The sequence below is a fragment of the Dendropsophus ebraccatus genome, chromosome 12 (assembly GCF_027789765.1).
Source record: "Dendropsophus ebraccatus isolate aDenEbr1 chromosome 12, aDenEbr1.pat, whole genome shotgun sequence".
Lineage (NCBI taxonomy): Eukaryota > Metazoa > Chordata > Amphibia > Anura > Hylidae > Dendropsophus > Dendropsophus ebraccatus.
In genome coordinates, this window is record NC_091465.1 from 58013174 (window position 1) to 58039161 (window position 25988).

Genomic DNA, 25988 nt, shown 5'->3' on the forward strand with positions numbered 1-25988 from the left:
TAGAAACGTATCTTATCAAGGGAAAGTTGTATTACCTGCTGCACACAAGTACTTTTAAAGTAAAAACAAGATTATTTATGATAAAGAGACTCTGTGATTCTTCACCCCACACCGACAAAGTGTACACTACATCCTTGGGACATTTCCCCTTCCTGTGGGTGGCAGTTACTACACCACTCAAGCCCACCATGATATCATCCCAAGGGACCCAGTAGCAGCCCGGCAGGACACTGTCCAGGGGAACAAGGTACAACCGGCCTTCTAAACTAAAAGCAGGTGTGCCACCATACCTGTGTGCCCAACCGGCACTGGCGTCACAACATAACATCACTGGGCCTGGCATATCTCAGCCAACCACCATAGAGCTGGCGTCGAACCTCACCACCTAGCAAGTGTTCGGTCAATCCTCCGACATAACACCCCATGACTAAATCACTTATAAGCTCATAGGCAGATATGTGCAAATCTAAAAGTATGCCTGTAAAGTAGTCTATACCCGTGACTGACGCAGTCATAAATATGGTCAGTGTCTTTTTTTTTTGCACAAGCATCTTAGCTAACACTATTGTGGCTATGCCAGGGAATAGAATTATATTTTTCACATTTTTAATATACAGCTTTTTTCCTATAATTTTTTAAGTGTACCTACTATGACATAAAGAAATTATAAAACAGCAAATATGTAGTTAATACTTACCTTATGTATGCTGTCCAATTTTATTTTAATATCACCAATTCAGCGGTCTGTTTAGTGCCCTATTGTGCAGCTCATGCTTCTGCACTTAATATATGGGATTTGCCTTATGCTGGGTTTACACGGAGCGATAATTTGCCCAATCGTACGATTTCCAAGTAACAATTTTTCTTTTATAATGATCAGCGTTTAGATGGAACGATAGATCGTACAGAAAATTCGTTTTCCGATCGTTTTGCGATCGCTTAAGCCTATCTCGCACATAGGAAAAATCTGTGAACGACTGTTTACACGGAACGATCGGCGAATTTTTTTCGAACGATGAACAATGATTTCAGAACCTGTTAAAAGATCAAAATGAACGATTTCTCGCTCGTCGTTCGAACGTTCGCTGCTTTTACACGTACGATTATCGTTCGAATTCGATCGTTATCGTGTCAATTTGCACGATAATCGTTCCGTGTAAACCCAGCATTAGGCTTGAAGATCTGTTTGATTACTCAGCTGTTGATGTGTACATTCCTCATCTTGAGAAGGCCAGCCTGTGCAGAGCAGAGGGACACCTAACATCACTACCTGCATTTGGTGTCTTTTCTGCCAAAGACAAAATAGCCTCAGTGACAGAGCCTCAACAGCAATTTTCCAGTAAGTGAGACACCTAGTGGCTGAATTTATAGCAATGTATAGAAAAGAGGCTGTAAAAAGCTGTAAAACAAAGCTAAGTAAATTACAAATATGTTACGTAGAATATCACCTCCCCTGCTGATTTATTATTATGTATTGCTAATGACTGTGACTATTTAAAGAAAATGTCAGGTTTATTTATTTTTACATTGACTGGCAGAGGTTACCTATTACTGCTGCCAATATATAAATGTAAAAGTCATATTAAGTTAAATTACAAATATATAATTTTATGAAAGATATAAGGCAACATGATTACTTGAGAATACTTCATTTATTTTTTGGGGGGAGGGGGACATTTCCCAAAATAGCTATAAGATGTCAAATACTTCTGCAGGGTGTCAGGATATATAGGACCAGCAAGACAAAGGACAGGTGCAGCCCTAACACTGGCACCCGCCCCGCTGCATCTGCCAACTTGCCACAGCAGTCCTAGCGACAGCGGACAACTTGTCGGCGGTCCCTACCCTATATAGTGTGAACACAAAACAACAGACAGGACAAACGCAACACAATACAGAAAGGTCAGAGGTCCAAGTCAGCAACAGGAGGGCTGCGCAGTACAAAACGGAATCCAGGAGAATAGTCAAGTCCAAAAGCCAAAGGTCTGGTAACCAAAAATACAATGCAGGGAAAACAGCTAGATCAAGGAACACTATGAAATAGGCTCTATCTCAGGCAAGGAACATGAGACAAGTGAGGATACTTATGCACCCTGTAGTCCCAGCCCCTGACATGATTGGGGCTGAGGCTCCAGGTCCTGCCCAGATACAGACAGCTAACTGGTAAGTCAGCTGTCAGTCAATAATCAGTGAACACTCAAAACACCTATGCTGATCAGCCAGAGAGTGACACACTGGGCTCTGCTACCACATGGAATAGCAGAGCAGAGCAAAACCTGAGAAGCAGTCTGGCTGCTATGGACGCCGGGCCAGAGGCATGGTTCGAGTCCTAACACAGGGGAGATTTATCAAGCTATCTTATGCTGCGTTTACACGGAACAATTATCGTGCGAATTTGCGATCGAATCGATCGAATTATAACGATAATCGTACTTGTAAACACAGCGAACGATCAAACAACAAGCGAGAAATCGTTCATTTTGATCTTTGAACATGTTCTCAAATCGTCATTGATCGTTCGCAAAAAATTCGCAGATCGTTCCGTGTGAAAAGTCGTTTGCCGATTTAACCAATGTGTGAGATAGGCTTAAGCGATCTTCCAAGCAAGAAAAAAATGCCCAAAGTAACTAGTCCTAAATGCACCAACAACTTCAAACACCAAAAGAAAAAACCCAATGAAGGATCAGAAAAATGCAGGACAATCACAAGTAAATCATATCAAAAACTTTTATTTAGATAATTCATATTTAATAAAATTCATTAAAAAATGAAAAGAGTAAAGCAGAACCAGACAGATGGAAAAACAAACAAACAAACAGTGAGGGGACATATAAATGTACTTTATAGGATCATATATTGCACATGCTAATAAAGGTATGTACAGTTATAGAAATACAGACAGCCTCCACTAAATGGCACACATAATGATGTAAACAACAATCAATAACAAGTATATATTCGGGCTAAGCCCTAAGGGATAAGAAAGATACTAAATAAGTATCTCATACATAGTGAAATCACCAAACAATGTTAAATACTTATGAGCACTGGAGGATGCCTGTATTACATGAAGTCCGCATCACCTACTCACCCTACGCGTGTTTCGCGTGGCTTTATCAACCGAAAGACAACAGCCATGGTCAGCCTATATCAAGCATATAAACAGTGAGTACAGCTCTGATATATATATATATATATATATATATATATATATATATATTTATATATATATTACAAATAAATATTCAGCACATATAAATATTAAAGGAAACCTGTAACCCCCCGTGCCGGGGTGACAGGCTCCCGACCCCCCGTTAGAGCCCCCTATACTCACCTAATCCCGCCGGGTCCCGCTTCTGGAGGTGGTCGGGTGATGAAGATCTCAGCCACTGCAGCCCGGCGCGCGCGCTGAGAGATGAGTCCAGCACCCATAGAGAATGACAGGAGAGTCCAGCGCCGGGCTGCAGCGGCTGAGATCTTCATCACCCGACCACCTCCAGAAGCGGGATCCGGCGGGATTAGGTGAGTATAGGGGGCTCTAACGGGGGATCGGGAGCCTATCACCCCGGCAAGGGGGGTGACAGGTTCCCTTTAAAGGAGAAGTCTGGCAAATTTATAAAATCCTGCAGCTAGCAAGGGGGGAAATTAATTACAAGTACGGAATTACCTCCCCCCTGTGCCCGTGGTGAGCGGCAGGTCCAACCTCTGGACCCCCATCGGAAGGCATTTGCCCCCTGAGTTGTGATGATGTAATTATTAGTGGGGAAAAAGACCTCGACTGGCCACTCACCCAAACAGAGACTGGAGCGGCGTCCCGCAAGTTTTCAGCGAAATCCGCTGTGTATCCATGTATTGTGAAGTTCAATGGGGTTACATACCCGCAGTGAAATTTTAATATGTAACCGCCCGCGCCCGAAGCATACATTACCTGCTCAGCGCCGCGGCTGCATGTGAGGCTCCCATCAGCCAATCAGTGCACAGGCAGGGTTACTTGCAGCGGAATGAAACCCTATTGAACTTTACTGTACAAGAATTTTCAGTGGATTTCCCTGCAAACTCACAGCGTGAAATCCGCTGCAAATCTGATAAGGACCTGTGGGTTTCACATTCCTCAGTGTCAGTGACTGCACTGCACAATGGGCGAGATGTACTAAGGTGTTTGCGCCTAAATGTGGTGCCCAGGAATTTTGGCTACATTTATTAAGCTGATTATTATGCTTTTTAGACTACTTCCGGGTCTAAAAAGTGGGTGTAACCTTAGGGAAAAAAAGAAGAGAGAAAGGTCTTATGTGTGACATTCTGCACCAACGAGTGACAATCCGACTTAACAATCTGGCGCACCTTAAAGGGGTTATCCAGCACTACAAAAACTTGGCCGCTTACTTCCAGAGACAACTCCGCTCTTGTCTCCAGCTCAGGAATGGTTTGCAATTAAGCTCCATTCACTTTAATGGAACTGAGTTATGCTGGGTTCACACGGAGCGATAATTCGCCCGATCGTCAATTAACGATTTCGAAGTAACAATTTTTCTTTTATAACAATCAGCGTTTAGACGGAATGATATATCGTACGGAAAATTTGTTTTGCTATCGCTTAAGCCTATCTCGCACATAGGTTAAATCGGTTAACGACTGTTTACACTGAACGATCTGCAAATTTTTTTAAGATCAAAATGAACGATTTCTCACTCGTCGCTTGATCGTTCGCTGCGTTAACACGTACAATTATCGTTCGAATTCGATCGTTATAGTGCAAATTTGCACGATAATCGTTCAGTGTAAACGCAGCATTACAAAACCTGCACCCAAACTGGAGACAAGTGCGGTGCTGTCTCTGGAAGTGGCAATGTTTTATAGCGCTGGATAACCCCTTTAACCCCTTAGCGACCCATGACGTATCTGATACGTCATGGTGCCACGGGGGGTGTTCAGAGCGGGGTCCCGCCGGGACCCCGCTCTGAACGGCGCTGATCCCGGCTGACATGTGCAGCCGGGCAGTGCCTCTGTTAGCCGGCGCGGGTCCCGTTGCCGCGCCGGCTAATTAAGCACTTCAATGCAGCTGTCAAACCTGACAGCTGCATTGATGTGCTTTATGCACACTATCCCTGGTGTCTAGTGAGTCGGATCTCCCCCCCGCGATGCGATTGCGGGGGGGGGAGATCCGTTCTTCTGCCCGTGCCGGGCCTCAGCGTCGGAATGACGCTGATCCCGACTCGGCAATAGATTGCTATGGCCTGCAGCAGGCCATAGTAATCTATGACCGATCTCATGGATCTTTGCTGTGTATATACACAGCATTGATCTCTATGAGAGATCAGTGCTGTCTATATACAAGTCCCCTAGGGGGGCTTCTAGTCCATGTAAAAAAAAAAGTAAAAAAGTGTTTTTATTAATAAAAAATCCCCTCCCCTAATAAAAGTCCAAATCACCCCCCTTTTCCCATTTTATAAATATAAATTAATAAATAAACAAATAAATAAACATATTTAGTATCGCCGCACACGTAATCGCCCGAACTATTAATTAATCACATTCCTGATCTCGCACGGTAAACGGCGTCAGCGCAAAAAAATTCCAAAGTGCAAAATTGCGCATTTTTGGTCGCATCAAATCCAGAAAAAATTTAATAAAAAGTGATCAAAAAGTCATATATGCGCAATCAAGGTACCGATAGAAAGAACGCATCATGGCGCAAAAAATGACACCTCACACAGCCCCATAGACCAAAGGATAAAAGCGCTATAAGCCTGGGAATGGAGCGATTTTAAGGAACGTATATTTGTTAACAATGGTTTGAATTTTTTACAGGCCATCCGATACAATATAAGTTATACATGTTATATATCATAGTAATCGTAACGACTTGAGGAACATGCATAACAAGTCAGTTTTACCATGGGACGAACGGCGTAAATGCAAAACTCCCCGAAATCAAAACGAATTAGTTTTTTTTTTCAATTTGACAGCGCAAATGATTTTTTTCCGGTTTCGCAGCATATGTTATGGAAAAATAATTCCTGTCATTACAAAGTACAATTGGTTTCGCAAAAAATAAGCGCTCATATACGTCTCTAGGTGAAAAAATGCAAGCGCTGTTGACTTTTAAACTTAAAATGGAATAAGTAAAAGCGCAAAAACGAAAATTGCCTTTGACCTTAAGGGGTTAAACAAAACAATAGCTGGTGTAAACTGAGAGTAGACAAGTGGTTCAGCTGCAACAGATTTATCAGCCTGCATGTGATGTGGCATCATGGAATTTTGAATCATAACCTGTTATATGAATTAAAAAAAAAAAATACCAAAAGTTAAAAGGGGACATAGGAAATCATTGCATTTGGGGGCTGTAGGTCTATATGTTTCATATTCATAAGAATGATACTATGTGCTTGTACAGTGAGCTCCCTGGCACTGGGTTGGAGGTCACCACCCACCAAGCACAGTGATGATGAGGTGAGTAGCGAGGCCTGCACACTATGCTGAGGGAGCTGATGTGACGGCTCTCTACACGTGCGCAGCCGTGTGACCCGATCACTAGCCCCGCCCCCTCCGCCTCACGCACTATTTACTAGTCTCTACACTCTGCGCCCTGCACAAACTTTGAATCACTCAACGGAACTTCATTGGCCAGGATTCCACCAATCAGCAGCGTCCAGCATTAACCCTATCTACGACGGTTGCAGAGGCTGGGTACGCCTAGGCTTTATTGAGGGAATCGATGCAATCTTCGTTCCTTTGCTCCTGCCTGAACGTCGCTAGCCGTGCTTCCACAAACAAGCAGCTGGAGGACCAACATGGCGGCGCCCTGAACGTTGCTCCTTGCCTCAGGACAGCCGCTGCTGTGCTCCGGGACTAGTGACCTGTTCGGTCCTTTCAGGTGGTGAGAAGCCGCCAGTGGAGGCTAGAGGCTGAGTGTACGCTGCGGACTGAGACACCTGAGAGCCGGGAGAGGAGGTGGTGACTGCACCCGCTCTAAAGTCTAGTAAGGAGTGGTGATCGTGCTGGGCTGGAGGTCAGCCCGATCTGCAGTGCTGTGACCACTTGGATGCTGTGTCAGTAGATGAGGCCTCTCCCAGCCCTGCTCCCCCTCAGCCATGCAGGCCATTCTGCTGCTCCTGAGTGGCCTGGGCTGGACCCTGGACCTGCTGCTCCTGGTTCTGGACCTGAATTACTGGCTTGTTTCCTCCATTCTCACATTTCTCTTCTGGACCATTCATTTCATCCTCAATTTGCCAGGAACCATAACCCTTGGCCTGCTACGCTGCTGGGAGAATACCCTAGTGTCGCTGGCCCTGCTGGGAGAGACCTGCGGTAACCTGGCGCTGGCCTCTGTGCACGCGGTGGGCGATGGCGTGCGGGGGCTGCTGTCAGGACTGGACAGTTTGCAGCTGCTATGGAACCTGATGTGCCACGTGTTGCTGCGGAGTAAGGAGATGATGCAGCGCGGCATTCTCAACATTGCGCTGTCTGGACAGAATTTCCAGCGCCAGGTCTGGGAGGCCCTGGGTATAGCAAGCAGCCTGGTGGCCTACATTGTGAATAGCCTGGTGAACGTGTGTCTGATCGGTGTGCAGAACCTCTTCTCCGCAGCCTTGGGCCTCTGGTTAACTTTACTAAACTTATTTTTTGTGGGGAAAGATCTTATTGCAGCACTGCTGTCCCAGATCTCCAGCTCCGCCGTGGCTGTGGTCATCCTATTCTGGACGCCATTCCAGTTAGCTGTGGACTTGCTGGTATCCTGCAGTACGGGGATAGGAGTAATCCTCTTCAGACACCTTTATGAAGTGGTCCTGTTGCTGTTCTTGGTTTGGGTTTCCCGTGTGATCCTTAGGCCCTCGCCTGCATTACGTTCATTCCAAGAAAGACTGCGCAGGGTCGGCCACTTTATCCAAATACTAATACATCACCTGCTTAATACAGAGTTCTGGAGGAGGGCTGCGGCCAGGTGTCTACAGCTTGTCAGAATGTACCGAGCTGCATGGGACCGAGACCAGAACCTAGCGAGGACTAGAGCACAGGGTGCACCAGCAAGAGTGGCCAGGGCTGCAGGAGCTACCCGTGTGCACAATCCACCACCTGCCCAGGTACAACACGCCCCAGCTCGGAATACACTGCCTGAACGGCCTCAAGTTCCACAAAGGGCGCCGCCTGTGCCCCCGGCCTATGCATCAACCTCTCATGAGACGGAGGCAGGCGCTGAGGATCCCTGGAAGCTTTTAAAGCAGCAGGAAGAGAGTAAGAAATGTGTCATCTGCCAAGATGAAAATAAAACTGTCCTCTTGCTGCCATGCCGCCACCTCTGTCTGTGCGCACAGTGCACCGAGATCCTTCTGCAGCAGCCAATACTTCAGCGGAACTGTCCACTTTGTCGGAAAATGATACTGCAAACGCTCACTGTTTACATGTAATACCAGGATTGACTGGCCCTATGCTACTTAATGGCATGGAGTTATATAGGGTATTAAGAACCACACAAGTTTTTTTTTTATGTTTTAAAAGTTGGACACTGGGTCATCCTTTTTAAGAATAGAACAGGCAAATATTTTTCTACTCATGAGGGTCCATGTGTCTGAAGCTGTGAAAGGGATTTTGAATGTTTTTTCAACAACCTGTATTACTATGTTGTCACCTTCCTCCGTAATGGATAAAAGTCTCTGGAGCATTCCATACGTTTTGGACAACTGTTCACTGTGATGTTAATTTCACGTTAAATGTTCCAGTTACATATAATGTTCTGTCGTATTGGACAATATAAATGAATCTCAGCACTGTTGTATGTCATGTGCCTTTTCTTTTTGTTGGGATTATATCTAAAAGCAGTAGTAGAACGAACTAATTACTACATGTAATGCTGCGTTTACACGGAACGATTATTGTGCGAATTCGCACGATAACGGTAAACGCAGCGAACGATCAAACGACGAACGAGAAATCGTTCATTTTGATATTTCAACATGTTCTCAAATCGTCGTTGATCGTTTGCAAAAAAAATCGCAGATCGTTCCGTGTAAACGGTCGTCACGAAAGTCCGGCCGCCCGCAGCCTGGTCCCTCGCTCATCCACAGCCCGGCCACGCATCCTACAGCCCCCTGCGCCGGCTCGATAGCCCCGCCGCCCCGGCGACGAGCATACCTTACCTTCTTGGCATAGCGGGTGTTCGAAATTCCCGGCTCCCCTCTTCAGTGCATTGATTGGCTGAAGAGAGGAGCCAGGAATTTCAAACAGCTCCTCTTCAGCCAATTAGTGCTCCTCTTCAGCACTGTTTGGCTGAAGAGAGGAGCTGGGAATTTCAATCAATGCATGGCAGCACTGATTGGCTGAAGAGGATCGGTTTAAAATTCCCGACTCCTCTCTTCAGCCAATCAATGCACTGAAGAGGGGAGTCGGGAATTTCGAACACCCGCTACGCCGAGCAGGTAAGGTATGCTCGTGGCGATCGGGGGTGGTGGTCAGGGCGGCGGGGGGGGGCTGTAGGATGCGTGGCCGGGCTGCGGATGAGCAGGGGCCGGGCTGCGGACGGGCGATCTTAAAACTATCGCAAAACGATTTTTCCGTACGATATATTGTACCATCTAAATGCTGATTGTTATGTAAAAAAAACTCTGATGTTACTCCGACATCGTTAATCGTACGATCGGGCGAATTATCGTTCCGTGTAAGCCCAGCATAACTTTCAGTATTGATTTATAGAGCATTTATAGGGTTTATTTTATAGGTTTTCTATAGGCATTTGCTACTGCTCTTGACTGGAAATTACAAATCTCTGGCACTTTTTGGCACCAGTTGATTTTGGGGGGAAAAAAACAAACATTTTTTTGCTGAACTACCCCTTTTAAGGCTTTTTTTTTTTTAAAAAAGGTCATTTATCAATGTCATTGTTCTGATCCATGCTGATAGACTGATAAATGCTATTCTTATGTTATTGCTCAGTGTTATCCTATTAGCTGTATTTGGAAGTCACTGGGGGAAACTTATCAAAAGTTATGTAACTGTACACCACTCTAATCTGACATTCCTTCCCATCTGATGAATTTATCAAGAGATACATGCAGTTATATAGATTTGTAATTTACTTCTATTAAAAAATCTTAAGTCACTTCCCATACTTATCAGCTACGGTATGTCCTGCAGAAAGTGTTTTAGTTTCAGTCTGACATAGTGCTCTCTGCTGACATCTTTGTCCCAGACAGGAACTGTCCAGAGTAGCAGCAAATCCCCATAGAAAACCTCTCCTTCTCTGGACAGTTCCTGTCTCGGCCAGAGATGGCAGCAGAGAGAACTGACTGTCTGACTGAAAATAAAACATTTCCTGCATGACATATAGCTAATAAGTATGGGAAGACTTGAGATCTATATAACTTTTTGACACCAGTTGATTTAAAGGAAAGATTTTAGCTGGATAACCCCTTTAATAAATGCCCCCATTGAGTTTTGATTGTGTGTTTCCTTTGCACATTTCAGAGTTTTGGCTTGTGGCTCACTTGTGACTGTCCAATTCTTAATGTTTTCTGGTTGTTTCTTTTGGCATAGTTTAGTCTAGTGCTATTGCAGGGATATACAGGACAATCAAGTTATTTTAGGGTTACATACGTATTCAGAGGCTTTGAAGTCTAGTCTGTGCTTGATATAAAGCACATAAGAATAACTAAATAATGGAGATAACAAAGCTCCTAGCTCCTCGCGCCACTTGGGAGAGGTTTTTTTTATTTGCCCAACCAGTGTATTGCACCGAGCTTGTTTGAATAATCATCTTCTTACATTTGAAGAAAGTCTTTTGGATATAAAGTGACTTATATAATATTTTAGTATATTTTGAGGGAAGAAGACCTTATAAGCATATAGGGTAAACTGAGCCTGACACAGTCTTATGGCTTTTGGCCAATAAATGAGAAAAATATCATTCCTTAAGAAAACACAAGTGCATTTGAGTCACTTTGTCAGTTTCCTATTATTGTCTACAGTTGGTTTTTGACCCTGGTTCACAGAAGGATAACATGCAACGGACTACAACAGGAATTGCTGTCACAAAGGCCTGGAAATGCTAATGATATCTGTATATACAAAACTCCCGAGAATTTATTGTGATATATAAGCATATATTGTCATCTACTTTTCCTGTACTTCAACTAACTCTATGTGAATTTGGGATCTTTCTGTTAAGTTTCATTGGTGACAGCACGCATAGTAACCTGACAAGTTTATTATATTACAGAAATATATATGGAGGGCGTGGGTGACCCTTTCATCTTAACCTCCTTATTTATCTAGAGGGAGGCAAAATAAACTCCCAAATGGGAGTGATCACCTCTGGAGACTGAACCCTTTTTCCTCCAGTCGGTGGGAAGGGCTTTTGAGGGCGTTTTACCTTTAACAGCTTTTCAGCATATTTTTTGTACAGGCCATTAAGATTCCTAAAGTGTACCTTGTGCAGGTTTTTCTGATTGGTGCAGTCGCTCCTGTCGCTAGATCGGGCAACCATTGATCAATTCATGCTGATTGAGTTTCTTTCAGGAGCCTTTTTCTGATTTATTAGGGCTTTTGCATGGAACTTACGCAGAGTGCAGGTACCCAAGATCCTGGTTGCCCAATCATCCAGCGGAAGCAGCAACTGAGCGATGATCATGCCTCCCTTCGAATGTCTATAGGCCATGTTACACTTAGAGATTATCTGCCAAAACAGGCAGATATCCAGATATCTCCCTCTGTAATAGAGACAGCTGATCGTTGTCTTTCAACCTGTCAAAAAAATCATCTGCTGCTGGCTGCATATCTACTACCGCGTAGTAAGTGATGTATGGTTAACGGGTGATGAAAGCAAGGGCTGTGCAAACATCACTAGTGGCAGCACTGTGGACTGAGCCATCTAGTCTGGCCTTACAAATATAATTGTTTAATCTATCTTCATTACCTAAAGGCTCTTTTAAATGGATCAACACCACTGTGATAATGAATCCAATATAGTTAACAGAAGCGGCACTCACCAGCGCGTGTCGACTTTATTGTAGAAAAAGTGATATTCATAACTGGAACAGGTGTAGGTGAGGGAGGACAAACACAACACGCACACCAGCGACAGCCATTTCGTGCGCATGTGCTATGCGCATGTTATGGAAGTTGATGGAATGACGGTAAAGGCCCTATTCCACAGAACGATTATTGGACGATATCTGCTGTTACGGAAAATAATCGTCTCTTGGAATAGAAGGCAACGATCAGCCGACATAATTCATGTCGGCTGATCGTTGCGTCGTTTGTCTTTCAAACATGTTGAAAAACAAACAACCAGGATAGCAGCCAGCGATCTGCTGCCATTGCTCTGTGGAATAGGAGCAGTGGCAGTAGACCGCTGCTATCTGCTATGGGCTGCCCGGACGATCTAGTAATCTAGTAATATTGGCCTGTGGAATAGGGGCTTAACTTCTAGTTAATCCCACTAAAAAGCATGAGGAATAAAAAACTAAGAATAAGTTATAGGCACCTGATATATTTAGGGCACTTGAGATACTTACAGTGTCTGAAAACCCTAATATCTATTCGTCAGAATGAGTCGTGAAATGTCAGAGCCACTTAACCTTGGGAAGTATATAATACGTCTTCATTGATATGTATTTCCTATGTGACTAGTGGTTTGTCACATTTGTGTACATGAAAAATGTAAGTAATGGCTCAAATGCTGTCTCCCATCAAATGAAGAGAAGCTTAAAGGGGTTATCCAGCGAAAATCTTTTTCTTTCAAATCAACTGGTTTAAGAGAATTATAGAGATTTGTAATTTACTTCTATTTAAAAATCTTAAGCCTTCCCATACTTCACATGCTTTATGTCCTGCAGGAAATGTTGAAAGTGAAAGATAGCACATTATGCGTAACAGTAAGGGTATGTTCACACTGAGTAAAACTGGTGGAATTTCACGGCGGAACTCTCCGCTGCGGAACCCCGCCTGCCTCAGTGTGACACTGCTTTTCTCTGCGATAAACTGACTATGGGACACTGAGACAGGCGGGATTCCACGACGGAATTCCGCCTTTTTTACTCAATGTGGACATACCGTAAGGGTAGCTCAAAGAATGCGCAGCTGGTAGGTAGGACTCTAACCTTTAAGCCCCTTGGTCTTTTGCATATCACCCCAGTTCAGGGGGACCATTAAGTGGAGAAGGCTACTAGCTGGAAGGTCAAGTGTCTGGGATGCGCCCAAAAGTAAGGGGCCCTCCGTAGACAAAGTGGAAGTTAAAAAACAAACAAAAAGGAAGACGATGTTAAGGCTGCCAGAAAACAATCTTCATATTTTTCCACCACTAGAAGTTATAAAATTAAAAACAATGAGCTGGGTGTAATGCTAGATAAATCCAGGAGACCCATACACCACCTCCTGTGGGGTCAGGAAGGCATGTCTTTTCCCCTGTGGAGTGAAGTTGGCTTCAGGCACGGTGTAGACTGCTGCCAATGTTGCATAACTTGGAAAGTTCTGTAGGAAAGTGATCAGCAGAGTCCAGGCCTAATGTAGCAGTGCCTGAGAAGGGCAGAGTTTGGCAGAGGAACAGATTACAGTAGTAATAAGCAGGATGTTATAAATGTATTTAGGGCTCTGGGATTGCATCACGTTGAGAGCTGTCAATATTCCCAGGAATGGCCAGCCTGTCACAATGGATCCAAATATAATGACAATGACCACCAATCCTGAAAAGCATCTTAAAAACTACGTACAGGCCTAGGCTGAAAAAAGACTGGTTTTTATATGATCTCAGGCCCATTATGGAGGAGTGAAAGGGCAGAAGGAGACAAACAAAAAGAAGGAAATTAAAGGGCTACTATGGCAAAAATCTTTTTCTTTAAAATCAACTGGTTTCAGAAAGTTATATAGATTTGTATTTTAAAATTTCAAGTCGTCCCATACTTATCAGCTGCTGTATGTCCTGCAGGAAGTGGTGTTTTCCTTTCAGCCTGACACAGTGCTCTCTGCTGCCACCTGACCAAATCCTCATAGAAAACCTCTCCTGTTCTGGACAGTTCCTGTCTAGCACAAAGGTTGTAGCAGAGAGCACTGTGTCAGACTAAAAAAAGATTACACCTCTTCCTGCAGGACATACAGCAGCTGATGAGTACAGAAAGACTTGAGATTTTTTAATAGAAGTAAATTACGCATCTATATAACTTTCTAAAACCAGTTGATTTTAAAGAAAAAAAGATTTTCATTGGAGTACCCCTTTAAGTGGTGTTCCATTGTGGAGTCTTTTCTAATAAAGATGTAGAGCAGGAGAAGTCAGCCCGGTGAGATCCCCCTTGGGATAACCATTTTCTCCAGAAGGAAGGCATGTCGTAGTAAAATCATCAGCTGCCAATATCTGATGGCTCTCTGGTCAGGTGGCATAGATGTCAGCACCTAACGTGGTGTCACATTCCAGGCAGAACACTTGGGATTACCTTGTGACATCTTCTTTCTGGTAAGTTAGGACAGTTATATTCTGCAGCTGACTTTCTGTTGACTTGCAGCACATGATGTCATTTGAAAAAGTCCTGAAAGGTTATTAATAACTCTTAGGCTATGTTCACACTACGTAAGCTCCGCAGAAATCACGGCCGTTGTTTCAACGGCCATGATTTATGCGGTACTTACCTAGTGCTGCAGGCCGAGGGAATCCTTACTGCAGTAGCGGCCAGGATGAATTTTTCTAAGACCGGTCGGGTCACTGAATGGCCGGTGTCATATGAACATAGCGTTATAGAGTATTTTATTGTGTTTGTAGCCTGAAAACACTTTTTCCATAATTCTGCTTCCATGTTCTCCTTTTACTACATCTGCTAATCTTTGCTGCTAGAGATTGGCTCTGGGCAGGCCAAAAGTCCACTGCACCATATCCCTGGGGATGGGGGGCCCCAGGCAATATCCCAGCCTGACACCCCAGCACCCAACAACAGTCCTAACAAGAAACAATAATAATTCTTTGTCTGAGCCCCTCGTAACACTGGTTGGGGCACAATGAGCACTATGTTTAGTTTTCGCTAAGGGAACAGGAGTCCACTTTACCCAATAAGCACTGCCTTGAAGAGCAAGCAGATGATAGAAGAGAGGGGCCCTGCTGGATTATTATAACTATGGAGGGATTGTATTTGAAATAAGAATATTGAGGGACTAAGAGTGAGGAGTGAGCTTATACTGGCAGTCTACCAGGCGCCCCCTCCCCACCCCTCTATAGTACATATAGTCTGTTACTGTTGGCATTTAGAACCAGTTACCAGTTTTCCAGAATGTTATTGTCTCTAGTTACAATAATTTCAAGATACAGTAGACATTTTAGAACATAGTCATTGTAACTTGAGGAACCACTGTATAGTAATATGAAGCATGCATAGCTTCCATATTCAGACTTCATACAGAGTTTATGAAAACCTTTGTGACTTTTGCGCCATCTAGTGGCTGAAATGATAACATACACAGTTATACTCATGCTTTCAGCCCTGTTGATAGCTGTAGAAGTAGCTAAGCGCTAGGCACAGGGGTAGGCATGCCATAAATGTGGCTTTCATCCATTCCATGACATTAGGCATTGATCATCTCTGTTCTGAGTGTTGTTTCCATGTGATGATACAGTATATTGTTGGAGACAATGGTACAGTAGAGATAACTGGATCCTGTGGTCCTTTGAAAGAGAACAGATATCGGGCAGTGTTACAGGGCTATAGCTTAGGGGGATGGTGGGGTATGTGTTCTATGTGTATAAAACTTTGCCACTGGCAGCTTACCAAAAACAAATCAGCAAATCCCCCACCAAGATCAAGATAGTGTACCAGCGGGGCCCGCAGCCGCAATCCTATGCCTCCCCCCAGTGTCTCAGGGCCTGCGCCGCTGGCACGATTATCTGCCTCCCTCCAACAAGAGACAGCTCTGCTGCAAGGATCCTCCCCCCACCCCAGGACAGCATTTCAAGGAGCGGCTTGCACACCCATACCACTGTGAGTGCCTCATCACGACTGTGAGTATGGGGGGGGGGGGGGTACAGGATGCATGGGGCCCTGTACAGTTTCTTGTTATAGGGCCCCATGAATCCTAGGTATGCCCCTGCACTTGGTATAAAATTTTATAACCTGTAATTAAAGGCTCTGAAGAAATTTTTTTTAAAACAAACAAATTACAACTTATTACTTCTTGTACTTATCAGCTGCTGTATACCCTGCAGGAAGTGGTCAGACTGGACAGAATACATCACTTCCTGCAGGACAGCTTCATGGCTCATTTTTCCTTTTTACTAGGTAAATGGGAATTACACATCACGTAAATAGGATCTGGTTTTCAGGTAGTTTTTGCATTGAAAGACAAGGTTGTAGACACAACTCTTTATGTATTATATAATTGTTTATTGTCATTATTGTATGCAGAACATCCATGGTTTATGGCGCTCTCTTGTCATGCTTCTTTTTTGCTAATTGTGATAAACTGATGTACAATAATCTCACTTTTTTTCATGCCATATGTTGACAATACATTGTTCAAACATTAACTCTGTGGAATATCATAGTAAGGCTATGTTCACATGCCGTACAAACAACGTCTGTTACATGTAAACAGTCGTTGTTTAAGGCCACCTACGATACAGAAATGTTGATCATGAACAACCGCCATTAAAAAGGTAGCGTTACACAATGGTCGTAGACACGGAATGGCCGTTGTTTTTACAGTGTGTGAACAGTGTGTATGTAAAGGCCAGCTGGACTATTCCTGTAACAGTCACATGCACACGATTGTTAGAAAAATCAACATACAGATCAATATACAGATGACAGGGGGTATCATTAACAAAGGGGACATTATTACGAAGTGGAGGGCATTATGGAACCATAATTACTAAGGGGGAAATTTTACTAACAAGGGGATAATTTGGCCAATGGATTGTTTAATGATTTTGAAGCAACAATTTGGTTTTTATATAACGATCAGCTTTAGACAAATAAATCGTTAGAAAAACCATTATTGCGATTGCCCATCTCACGCATAGGGTGAATCTTTGAAAGACTATTTAGACAAAGCGATCTGCAAATTTTTAGCGTACGACCAACGACAATTTGAAAATATGTTGAAAGAGCACAATGAACGATTTCTCGCTCGATGCTTGGTCGTTCGCTGTGTTTACACGAGCCAATTATTGCTCAAATGCAATCCTTATAGCAAAAATTCCAACGATGATCATTTTGTGTATACACACCATTAGGAGGGAATTATTACTAAATGGGAGTAAAAATGAGGGCATAATTACTAATTGGGGTCATTAAGGGGCAATGCACATCAATACTCTACAGTGAGTGTGCTAAGGGGGACACTAAGGGGGGCATTCAGTAATCAGTGGGGGGACTAAGAAGCATTTTTACTGATTAGGGGGCACCATGGGGAGTGGAGGCACCAAGGAATTATTAGTGGAAAGCATTAAGGGGCAATACAATTAGAGGACACTAAGTAGGCATCATTATTGAATAGGGACACTAAGATGCCACCATTACCAAGCTGATTACTGTGTGAAGGGCACTAAACTGGCATCAACTCTGGAGGGGGGCACTTTTACTATGTTTGGATGCTTTACTACTTTGAAGGGAGAATAAAAGTGGTCACTACTTATATAGGGGCAGTAATGAGTTACCGGGTGGTACACCACAGTGGGCACTCTGTAGCAACATCATGGCAGCCCGGACCAGATATTAAAAAAAAAAAAAGGAACATAAATTCCAGTGAGTAACTTGATATAACTGTATTTTAATCACTCATATCAGGTCTATAGATTACAGATTATACTTGTCAATGTAGTAATGGTATGTCACCACTGAGGCATAAAATTATTTGTTATATTGGTATGTGTGGTACATATATGTGGTCATGGAGAGGAGGGATCATCCCTTTTATTTACTAAGCGCATGACTATTTAGAGGCATGATGTTATACATAGATTGGTGTTTATGAAAGTAAATTATTTTGGTATATGGCTGATGTATCAATAGGTAAAGATAGTAATATCCAGAGTTAGTATACTGTTGAGGTGTATCTATTGTTACAAGTCATGTGATAATGTTATATTTAGTTACAGTGTAGTGATAAGATGATGTATCTAGGCCTGTAAATCTCTTATATTATAAAGGTTGATTTATTTCATAGTAAAATGTTATAATCTTTGTTATTAGTGGTGGTGGAGTTCAAACCATATGCCTTTGGGCCTATGCTCTCCATTAAAAAGGTAACAAAAAGTAGACCCCAAGTATTTCATCTGCTAATTGTATGTTACACTGTCTTATGATCGGCTGAGGTCAGAGGGCGGAACACAGGGTTTGGTTCCCAGTCAGAATAGATAAGAAATCCAGTGAAAACGCTGTCTGTTCCACTACTTGAGTAAAGACCAGGATAGTCTCCCACCTGTACCCACACCTCATCACTAGGTTCTAAGTGAAAGGCTGCTCCTCCACACAACGCTCCTGGCTTTGCTGCATCCCCCGGCTGGAAAAAAGAGGCCTGGGAGTGTCCATTCTTCATCAGCTGCACATGAAGGTTTCCACGGTACACTGTGCCATGAAGAGAGAAATAGTACAGTCCAGGGACCACACATTTAAAGCGACCAGTTTCTGGGTTGTAATGTCCTTGTTCATTGATAAGAACGTTTCCAAATGGAACTGGTTGTCCAGGAATAGGAGGGCTCCGCGACTGAGATAGTTTGGCACTAAAGGCAGAACGGGGAGAAACTGCACACTCTCCTTGATCGCCCCGATCCCCTTGTGCACCAGGAAGTCCAGGCTCTCCGGTCTGGCCCTTGGCTCCAGTCATTCCTGTCAGGAAAACATTTTACACATATTAGTATTAATCTTTTACGTAATTGACTAAAACTTTGCACTTTGGCTAAATATTTGCAGCGGACATGTTTGTAAGAGATTTCCTATTAGTTATCAGCACTGCTTCTCAATATGCTATTGAAAAGACAGGTGTTTATGGAACAGTCACAAAGCGCTACACTCATAAATTCACTTAGGGAGCTTCATTCTGAGGCTAGGTTCAGACAACGTCTTTTTTTGGCCATTTGACGGCTGTCTTTTTGGACGTCCATCATTTTGAGGCCAAATAATGTCCGTAATTTGGAAATCACGGACGCATTGTAAAGTCATGTTACATGGCGTAAGACACTGGCCATTCTGTGAACCAGCCAGGCCACAGAAAAGCTGGTGTCATGGAAGATCGGTGTGCCGCAAGCTCCATTGTGTAAGCTGACAGATTCTCTGCGGCCACTATTCAATGAATAGCAGCTGCAGTAAACTGACATGTCAGTTTTTTGCGGCACTGCTAGCTATTCCGGTCGGAGTGTATACTATGTGTATACACTCCGGACGGGATTCCCTCTAGTTGCAGCACAATGTAAGTTTCATAGTAATCATGGCCGTGATTACTACGGAACTTACGTTGTGTGAACACAGCCTAAAGTTACAGATGTTATTTGACTTCAAAATGACGGATGTTCAAAAAGACGTCTGTCGAGCGACCAAAGAAAGACGTTGTGTAAACCTAGCCTGATAGCGAAGGTCTTTCCTCCTCTAATTTAATAAGATGTGGATGATAAGAAGGAGAGACATGACTGCATAGCTGGGATTCATGTTTTCTACAACAGGTTCCCTACTTGGATTGGAAAGTTATATGAATGGGGTCTGCAAAGTTAGAAGATTACACTTTCTAAAACCCCCACTGTTTCCCCATTAAACCAAAGCGCCTACATTGTGCCCACTAAATAAAAATATGCCACACACTATGCCGCCCTAAATAAGAGTATGCCTCACACTATGCCCACTGATCAAAACTATTTCCACTCCATCATAGAGCCTGGCCTGGCTTCTGGTTAGTCTGCTCCAGGATGATGCATGCATCACAATGATATTATGCCACCTGCTGTACTGGGAGGGCACTGACTGGTACTGCTGGGACTCTTCTTATATCCTTTGTCTTCAGTGGTGCCACTACTAATTTCAGTTGTATTCCACCCTTTCCCTCGTCCATCCAGGCGGAGAGTTAACGTAGATGTGGCCTCCTAATTTACATGTATGGGAGTTATGAAAGTGTGCTTGGCAGTTTCTGTAACTTCCTTATAAGAGAATAGAAAGAACAGTACAATGGTGCCACCAACTCTCCATTAACTCTTTGCTAGAATGCAGTGTCTGGGGGCTGGCTCACCAGGTGGGATAGTGGTTGGGGGGTTTCTTTCTTGACATAGGATATGTGAGATAGGAATACCTTTTAGTGACCACAACGAATGGAGACTGTAAATCGATCAGCTAGTGTAAGGACTACCACAGAAACCTGTACTGCACAAAGGGAATCTGTCAACTATATATCTTGCTCAGAGGTGCACCCAGGGGAAGATAGGGGAGATAAAACAATGTTATCTGACAATGTTAGCAGATGGCTGCTCGCAAAATATAAAATCACATTTTCCTTCTAGGCTTAAAGTGTCACTGTCGTGAATTTTTTTTTTTGCAGAAATCAATAGTCCAGGCGATTTTAAGAAACTTTGTAATTGGGTTTATTATCCGAAAAATGCATTTTTATCATGAAAAAGCAGTTTGAAGCTCTCCCCCCTGTCTTCATTGTTCTCCTATGGAGAGAGCTAAAGAAAAGACCAAAACAGGACAACAAAGAGTTAATCTACAAATCCCTCATGGGATATCTCTACTGACCATCACCACTGATCTGTCTGAGCTCAGATTACAGCTGTCACCCAGCTCCATGCCTGTAATCCTCTGTTATCTGCTTTCTGCTGCCGGCTAACTCCCTCCTTCCTCCTCCCCCCTCCCCTCTCCCTAGAGCAGACAGGGGACGTCTCCTGCAACAAGTCACAATTTTCAGATTTTTCAGAGTGGATGAAAAAGAGGAAGGAGGGGGGGACCTGGGAAAAGGCTTTTTACATGCAGATAATGGCAGATTTGGCTAATAAACCCAATTACAAAGTTTCTTAAAATCGCCTGGACTATTGATTTCTGCAAAAAAAAAAAAAATACGACAGTGACTCTTTAAGTGCCATGAAGGCAATATTGAGCTGCTGCATCATGCACACCTTCTCCTTCCTTTACTGCACTGCATGATTGATGTACATGGTTCAGTGCTTAGAGGAGAAGTACGGCCATGTTATGTTTTTTTCAAAATGCAGGGGCATGGGGGAACATAAAAAACTATCAAAATTTACCTCTCCCCGTGCCTCTCCAGTGTCGAATCGCCGCTCCGGGACTCCCATATGGGTTTCTGGATCTCCACCTGAGACAACGTCACAACCCGGTTGTTGGTCTGCCCGCTCAGCCAGTCAGTCCATCCGTAATGGGCATTTTCCAGTCATTTGAGTCATTACGTTATCACAACTCAGGGAAAAATGCTTTCCGCTCAGGCGGCAGATCGCGGGCATAAGGGGTACGAGATACGTAAGGATTGGTTGTTATGTACCCTTTTAGATTTCAACCAGGGCTGGACTTCTCCTTTAAAGTCAAGCCAGAAAGAGTGTGTGCGTGTGTGTGTGTGTGTGTGTGTGTGTGCCTTTACAGCTCTTAAGCTTGGAAGAAAAACATGAATATAACTTTACAGCCATCATCTAAGAGACAGGTATTATTTGTTTTATCTGCAGTTATGAGCATGTTACAGAGCTGATGGATTTTGTATCCGATGGAATTCTCTGCCATAATTTTGTGGCACAGAAAACAGGGTCATCTTTTTCATCACAGCTCAGCTGCATTCATACATTTTATCACTGCAGTTAGGTCATGTAACCACCAATCTGGCAACCAGAAAATAGCTTGCTCCAACATGTAAACAAGATGTCAGTCTGTTACTTACTTCCTGTGAACTACATAATTACATCATCACCATCATGGCCTTTCCTTCCCTACCTAACGCCACTCTCATTGTTCTTCTGTATGTTTCTCCATGCACAGAATGTTGCTCTAAGGCCAAAATCACACGTCCATTGTTCTGTTCACAATTGCGGACAGAACATGGGACCAATGTTATTCAGTGGCCCCGTACACACGTCTGTACGTGTGTATGGGGCCATGATCCAGGCTGCAAAAAATAGGACCTGCTGTAACACAGACTGCAATTTCTGGCACAGATTGCTGTACTAATGGAAAGGCAAAGTATTGCTCCGTGAGGCCCCGAGCACTACAGATGCACATTCATAGTGCGGTCCGGGATGCGGGCTGCACTACGGACGTGAGAATGTAGCCTAAAATACCAGTACTAGCAGATACGTCCATTCATTGATCAGCTGCCTGCAGAGTTCTACAACTACCCTGACACAATGAGAGAGACTGCAGCTGTATCACATATGAGGCTCTATAGAGTGAGTGAGGGAAGAGATATCCCATGACACATTATCTTGCCACTTTTGCCATTTATAAATAACATTGCCAATGTTCACATGACCAATACATTGGAACAATGTTAATGATAACTGTCTTGAAAGCACAATGATGAGAAATAAAAGTGTGTTTGTAATATGTTAAGAAAAAAGAAACCCCTTTGAAATGCATTGTTGGAAAGCTTTGTTAGCTTTGTAAGCTTACCTGGTTCTCCAGGGTCTCCTTTGGATCCACTTGTCCCCGGAGCTCCATCTCTACCATCTCGGCCATCCCTTCCTGATAATCCTGTAGAGCCATGTGTTCCAGGAATCCCAGGAATTCCCGGGGTTCCACAGCAAGGTGATGTTATCTTGTTATCTTCTACTTGTAAAGAATTTGATACGAAGGAAAATATAACAAAAACAGGAAGGAGCATTGTTCTGCCAAAGAATATATTTATTAGAAGTTAATCAGAAAGGCAAGTGATGTATTTTATCACTAGATAGATATATAGATGTATAGATAGGTAGAACCTTCTCGTTTTGTTTTCTGTACAGACAAGTAGTTTTGTGAGATGTGGAGTTTGCATTTGCACCAAGCCACATCATTGTTTGCATTTTAGTAGTTTACATGTATATATCTATATAACTTTAATTATATCCTGCACAAGGGTCAGGCAGGGTAGGCACCCAGAAGAGCTGCTAATGATCGCGAGCACTATGTTGCCTTTAGTGATCAATGCAATGCTGTTGCATTGGATTAATCAATGTAATCAGTGCCCTGTTTGTACAGGGAAGTGGTACAAGCAGATTTACTATAGCAGCTATAGAGGCCTTTAGAAGGCCTCCAGCTGCCATGGTGACTGATCAGTACTCTGTGATTGTGCCATGGGGGGAGGGGTCAACACAGCTGGCAGCTGGTGCATATAGAGTGCACTTAGCACCTGAGTTCATCTCTATATGCAACAAGCAGCCATGTCAGCAATCATGAAGGGGGTTAAGAGTGAATCTTAACTTATATATGAAGCAAACCTGTTTGACAACTTACTTCTGTATGTATCTTTCTTGCATGTTCCTGATTATATCACTTTAATTATAACGAGGGTGAACAAAGGTTTTAGGAAGTTCAAGAACATCTTTGGAACTGACAGGTACCCATCTTATGAAAGAGTAAAGTCAATCTTTCTTGCATTGATTTGACATGTTTACATTAACCAGTGTCTTTTTTTTATTTGCAATTTGTGCTAGGGCTAGAATGGGAGGACCAGGCCGATTCGGTAGATTATCGCTTCGTGTTATAGAGAGAACATTCAGCCGATGACACGATCATTGACTGATCGTTTCTTTAGGTCCAGACCTAAAATCATCAGGCGTTGTGTGCGCATTGCTACGTTTAATAGTGACGCATGTCCGGCGGCTGATTGTAGTATAAAATAAAAAACTATTTACTCACCTTACCACGTTCTCTGGTGTCCTTGGAGGCCTTCCCTGCTGTCTGCAGCTCTGCCTTCTGTTCTGGCATTTGCACTGACAAGCCGCGGCCGCTCAGCCAGTCGCTGGACGAGACAAGCCGCCGGCCGCACAGCCAATCACTGGCTGCGGCCTTTCACGGCCAGTACAAACGGCGGGAAGGCCTCCAAGAAACGTGGGAACCAGAGAACGTGGTAAGGTGAGTTAATATTTTGTTATTTTACACTAAAGGAAAGGGCTGCACGGACATCATTAAGAAATCCGTGTGGCTCTTTCTGCCTGATAGTCGGCCTGTGTAAATTCTCAGTAAACGAGCGCTGATCTAGAAAATCAGCGCTCGTTTACAGTTTATGATCGGGCCGTGTAATAGGACCCTTACAGTACTTTACAGCTGCTGGGCACAGCTCTCCAACGTCTCCCGAGGGTAACCCCGCTAACCCCGCAAAGCGTGCACAAACAGGCAAGGGAGGCCATGGAATGGCGGAGGCAGCGTGACTATATGCTGCTGCTTGTCCTCCTTTATGCCTACTTACTGGGTGCCAAGAAGGAGGATTAAAGATCGATATTTTGAAATTGCTGTCCTGCTGGAGACTACCGGGCACAACGTTGGAGAGTTGTAAGGTACTAAGTTACACTCCCTCAGGGAGGTGATTGGTTCCCTTTAATGGTGTTGTGGGTAATTTGGTAAATCCTACAATACATTAAGAAGTCATTACCAGTCCACAGTTATAAGGTAAATATGCTGTGTAATTGTATATTGGGTTTAGATCAAACAATAAAATATAAATAATGACAACACAATGGACAATGAACAGCACTTCCATATGTTATAATTCTTATAAACCTTATCGTGTAAAACCAGCAAGAGAAGCAGAGTAGAAAAGTGACCAGTTACAGTGAGGAAATAAGAGTAGAAGGAAAGAGAAATCTCACTCACGCAACATATTAAGCCACCTCTACATTACGTATAGCCAGCCCTCAGATTATCAGATTATCCAGTGCATGATACCATATAGAATTGTTTTGGAAAACTCATTTCACACTCTGTACTCACTCTGCTCTTTGTCTTGATCCCTTGCTGTCTGATCCAGTCCTAAACTAGTTCTTTCTCTCCTCCAGCCGTGACGCTTTCATCCCTTCTCCCCCCTTTTGTGAGTCAAACTATTCTATCAGGGAGCCAAAAACCACAAGGGAAAAATATCCAGTACAGTGGGAAGAACGGGAATGAGAGACAGGAAATGAGGTTGAGGACACAACAAGGTTAATGGTTGGTGAAAATTAGGAAAATTAGAAAATTAGAAAAATTACAAATGGAAACTGCACAAAGTAAATCCTGAACAGCTAAAGGACAGCTGATGAGTATATAACAATAGGAGCATGTAACACGTGAAACGGTAGGACTTGGCTTAAGTGCGGCAGTGAGTAATAGCAAAAGAATTGCAAAGTAAAATCGAACATGTCCATACACTCACTGCAAAAACTTACAGGTCAGTTAGTGAATCAGTGAGTGAAGAATTTGTTGGAAAAAAGGAATGTCTGATAACATTTCTTACCAAAAGAAAAAATATGCTCTCATGTATTGTGCTCACTTACTGTAAAGTGAACCTTTTAGCTGCAATTCCTGTTCCAAACTGCTGACATTGTTACATAGTTACAGCCCTCAACTATTCAAGAGTTTGGGAAAGCCTCTATGCCACTTTGCACTAAAAGAATATATAACAGGCAGCGTATGTGGACCCCCTGTTCTTCCGAACCAGTTTGGCTTTGTGCCATATCAGGGAGTGGAGCCTAAGGGCCCTATTACATCGGACGATTATCATAAGAAAAATCGCTATATCGTTCGAATTTAAACAATAATTGTTCTGTGTAATTGCAGGCAACGATCGAAAAATCGTTTGTATGTTGTTGATCTAGATCTGAACTTAAAATTATCGTTAATCGTTCACTAATCGTTCGCTGTCATTCCGCATTTGTTCGTTCAGTGTAATTGTACATTGTTCATTGTAACTAACGACTATAATTCTGTGTAATATGGTGAACGATTTCAGGTTAACGATAAACAATCCCGTTTGTGATTGTTTATCATTAGTCGTTAATCGTTAAAAATCGCTCTGTGTAATAGTACCCTAAGTGCCCTCTAAGTCTTCCCCCTTTATCCTCTTCTGGGATGCAGATGCTGGACTTCTGC

At 43.3% G+C, this 25988-nt stretch overlaps 2 protein-coding genes across 2 annotated transcripts; one reads left to right on the forward strand and one right to left on the reverse strand.

Annotated features, from left to right (window-relative positions):
- Window positions 1-6602: 6602 nt before the first annotated feature.
- On the forward strand, window positions 6603-8467 carry RNF26 (ring finger protein 26). The gene has a single exon (XM_069947916.1). The coding sequence runs from the start codon at window positions 7092-7094 to the stop codon at window positions 8403-8405; it is 1314 nt and encodes a 437-aa protein (XP_069804017.1). The 5' UTR covers window positions 6603-7091; the 3' UTR covers window positions 8406-8467.
- Window positions 8468-18071: 9604 nt separating this feature from the next.
- On the reverse strand, window positions 18072-24978 carry C1QTNF5 (C1q and TNF related 5). Its single transcript, XM_069947790.1, has 3 exons — window positions 24855-24978; window positions 22557-22771; window positions 18072-18794 (listed from the first exon to the last, which is right to left on the reverse strand). Exons 2-3 carry the CDS (start codon window positions 22765-22767, stop codon window positions 18256-18258), a joined length of 750 nt encoding a protein of 249 aa, XP_069803891.1. The 5' UTR covers window positions 22768-22771; window positions 24855-24978; the 3' UTR covers window positions 18072-18255.
- Window positions 24979-25988: the final 1010 nt, after the last annotated feature.

Coding starts and splice junctions, on each gene's coding strand:
- RNF26 (XM_069947916.1), top strand. CDS start 7,092: ATGCAGGCCATTCTGCTGCTCCTGAGTGGCCTGGGCTGGACCCTGGAC.
- C1QTNF5 (XM_069947790.1), bottom strand. CDS start 22,767: ATGCTCCTTCCTGTTTTTGTTATATTTTCCTTCGTATCAAATTCTTTA. Junction 18,795..22,556: donor AGGAGACCCTGGAGAACCAG/GTAAGCTTACAA, acceptor TTTTCCTGACAG/GAATGACTGGAGCCAAGGGC.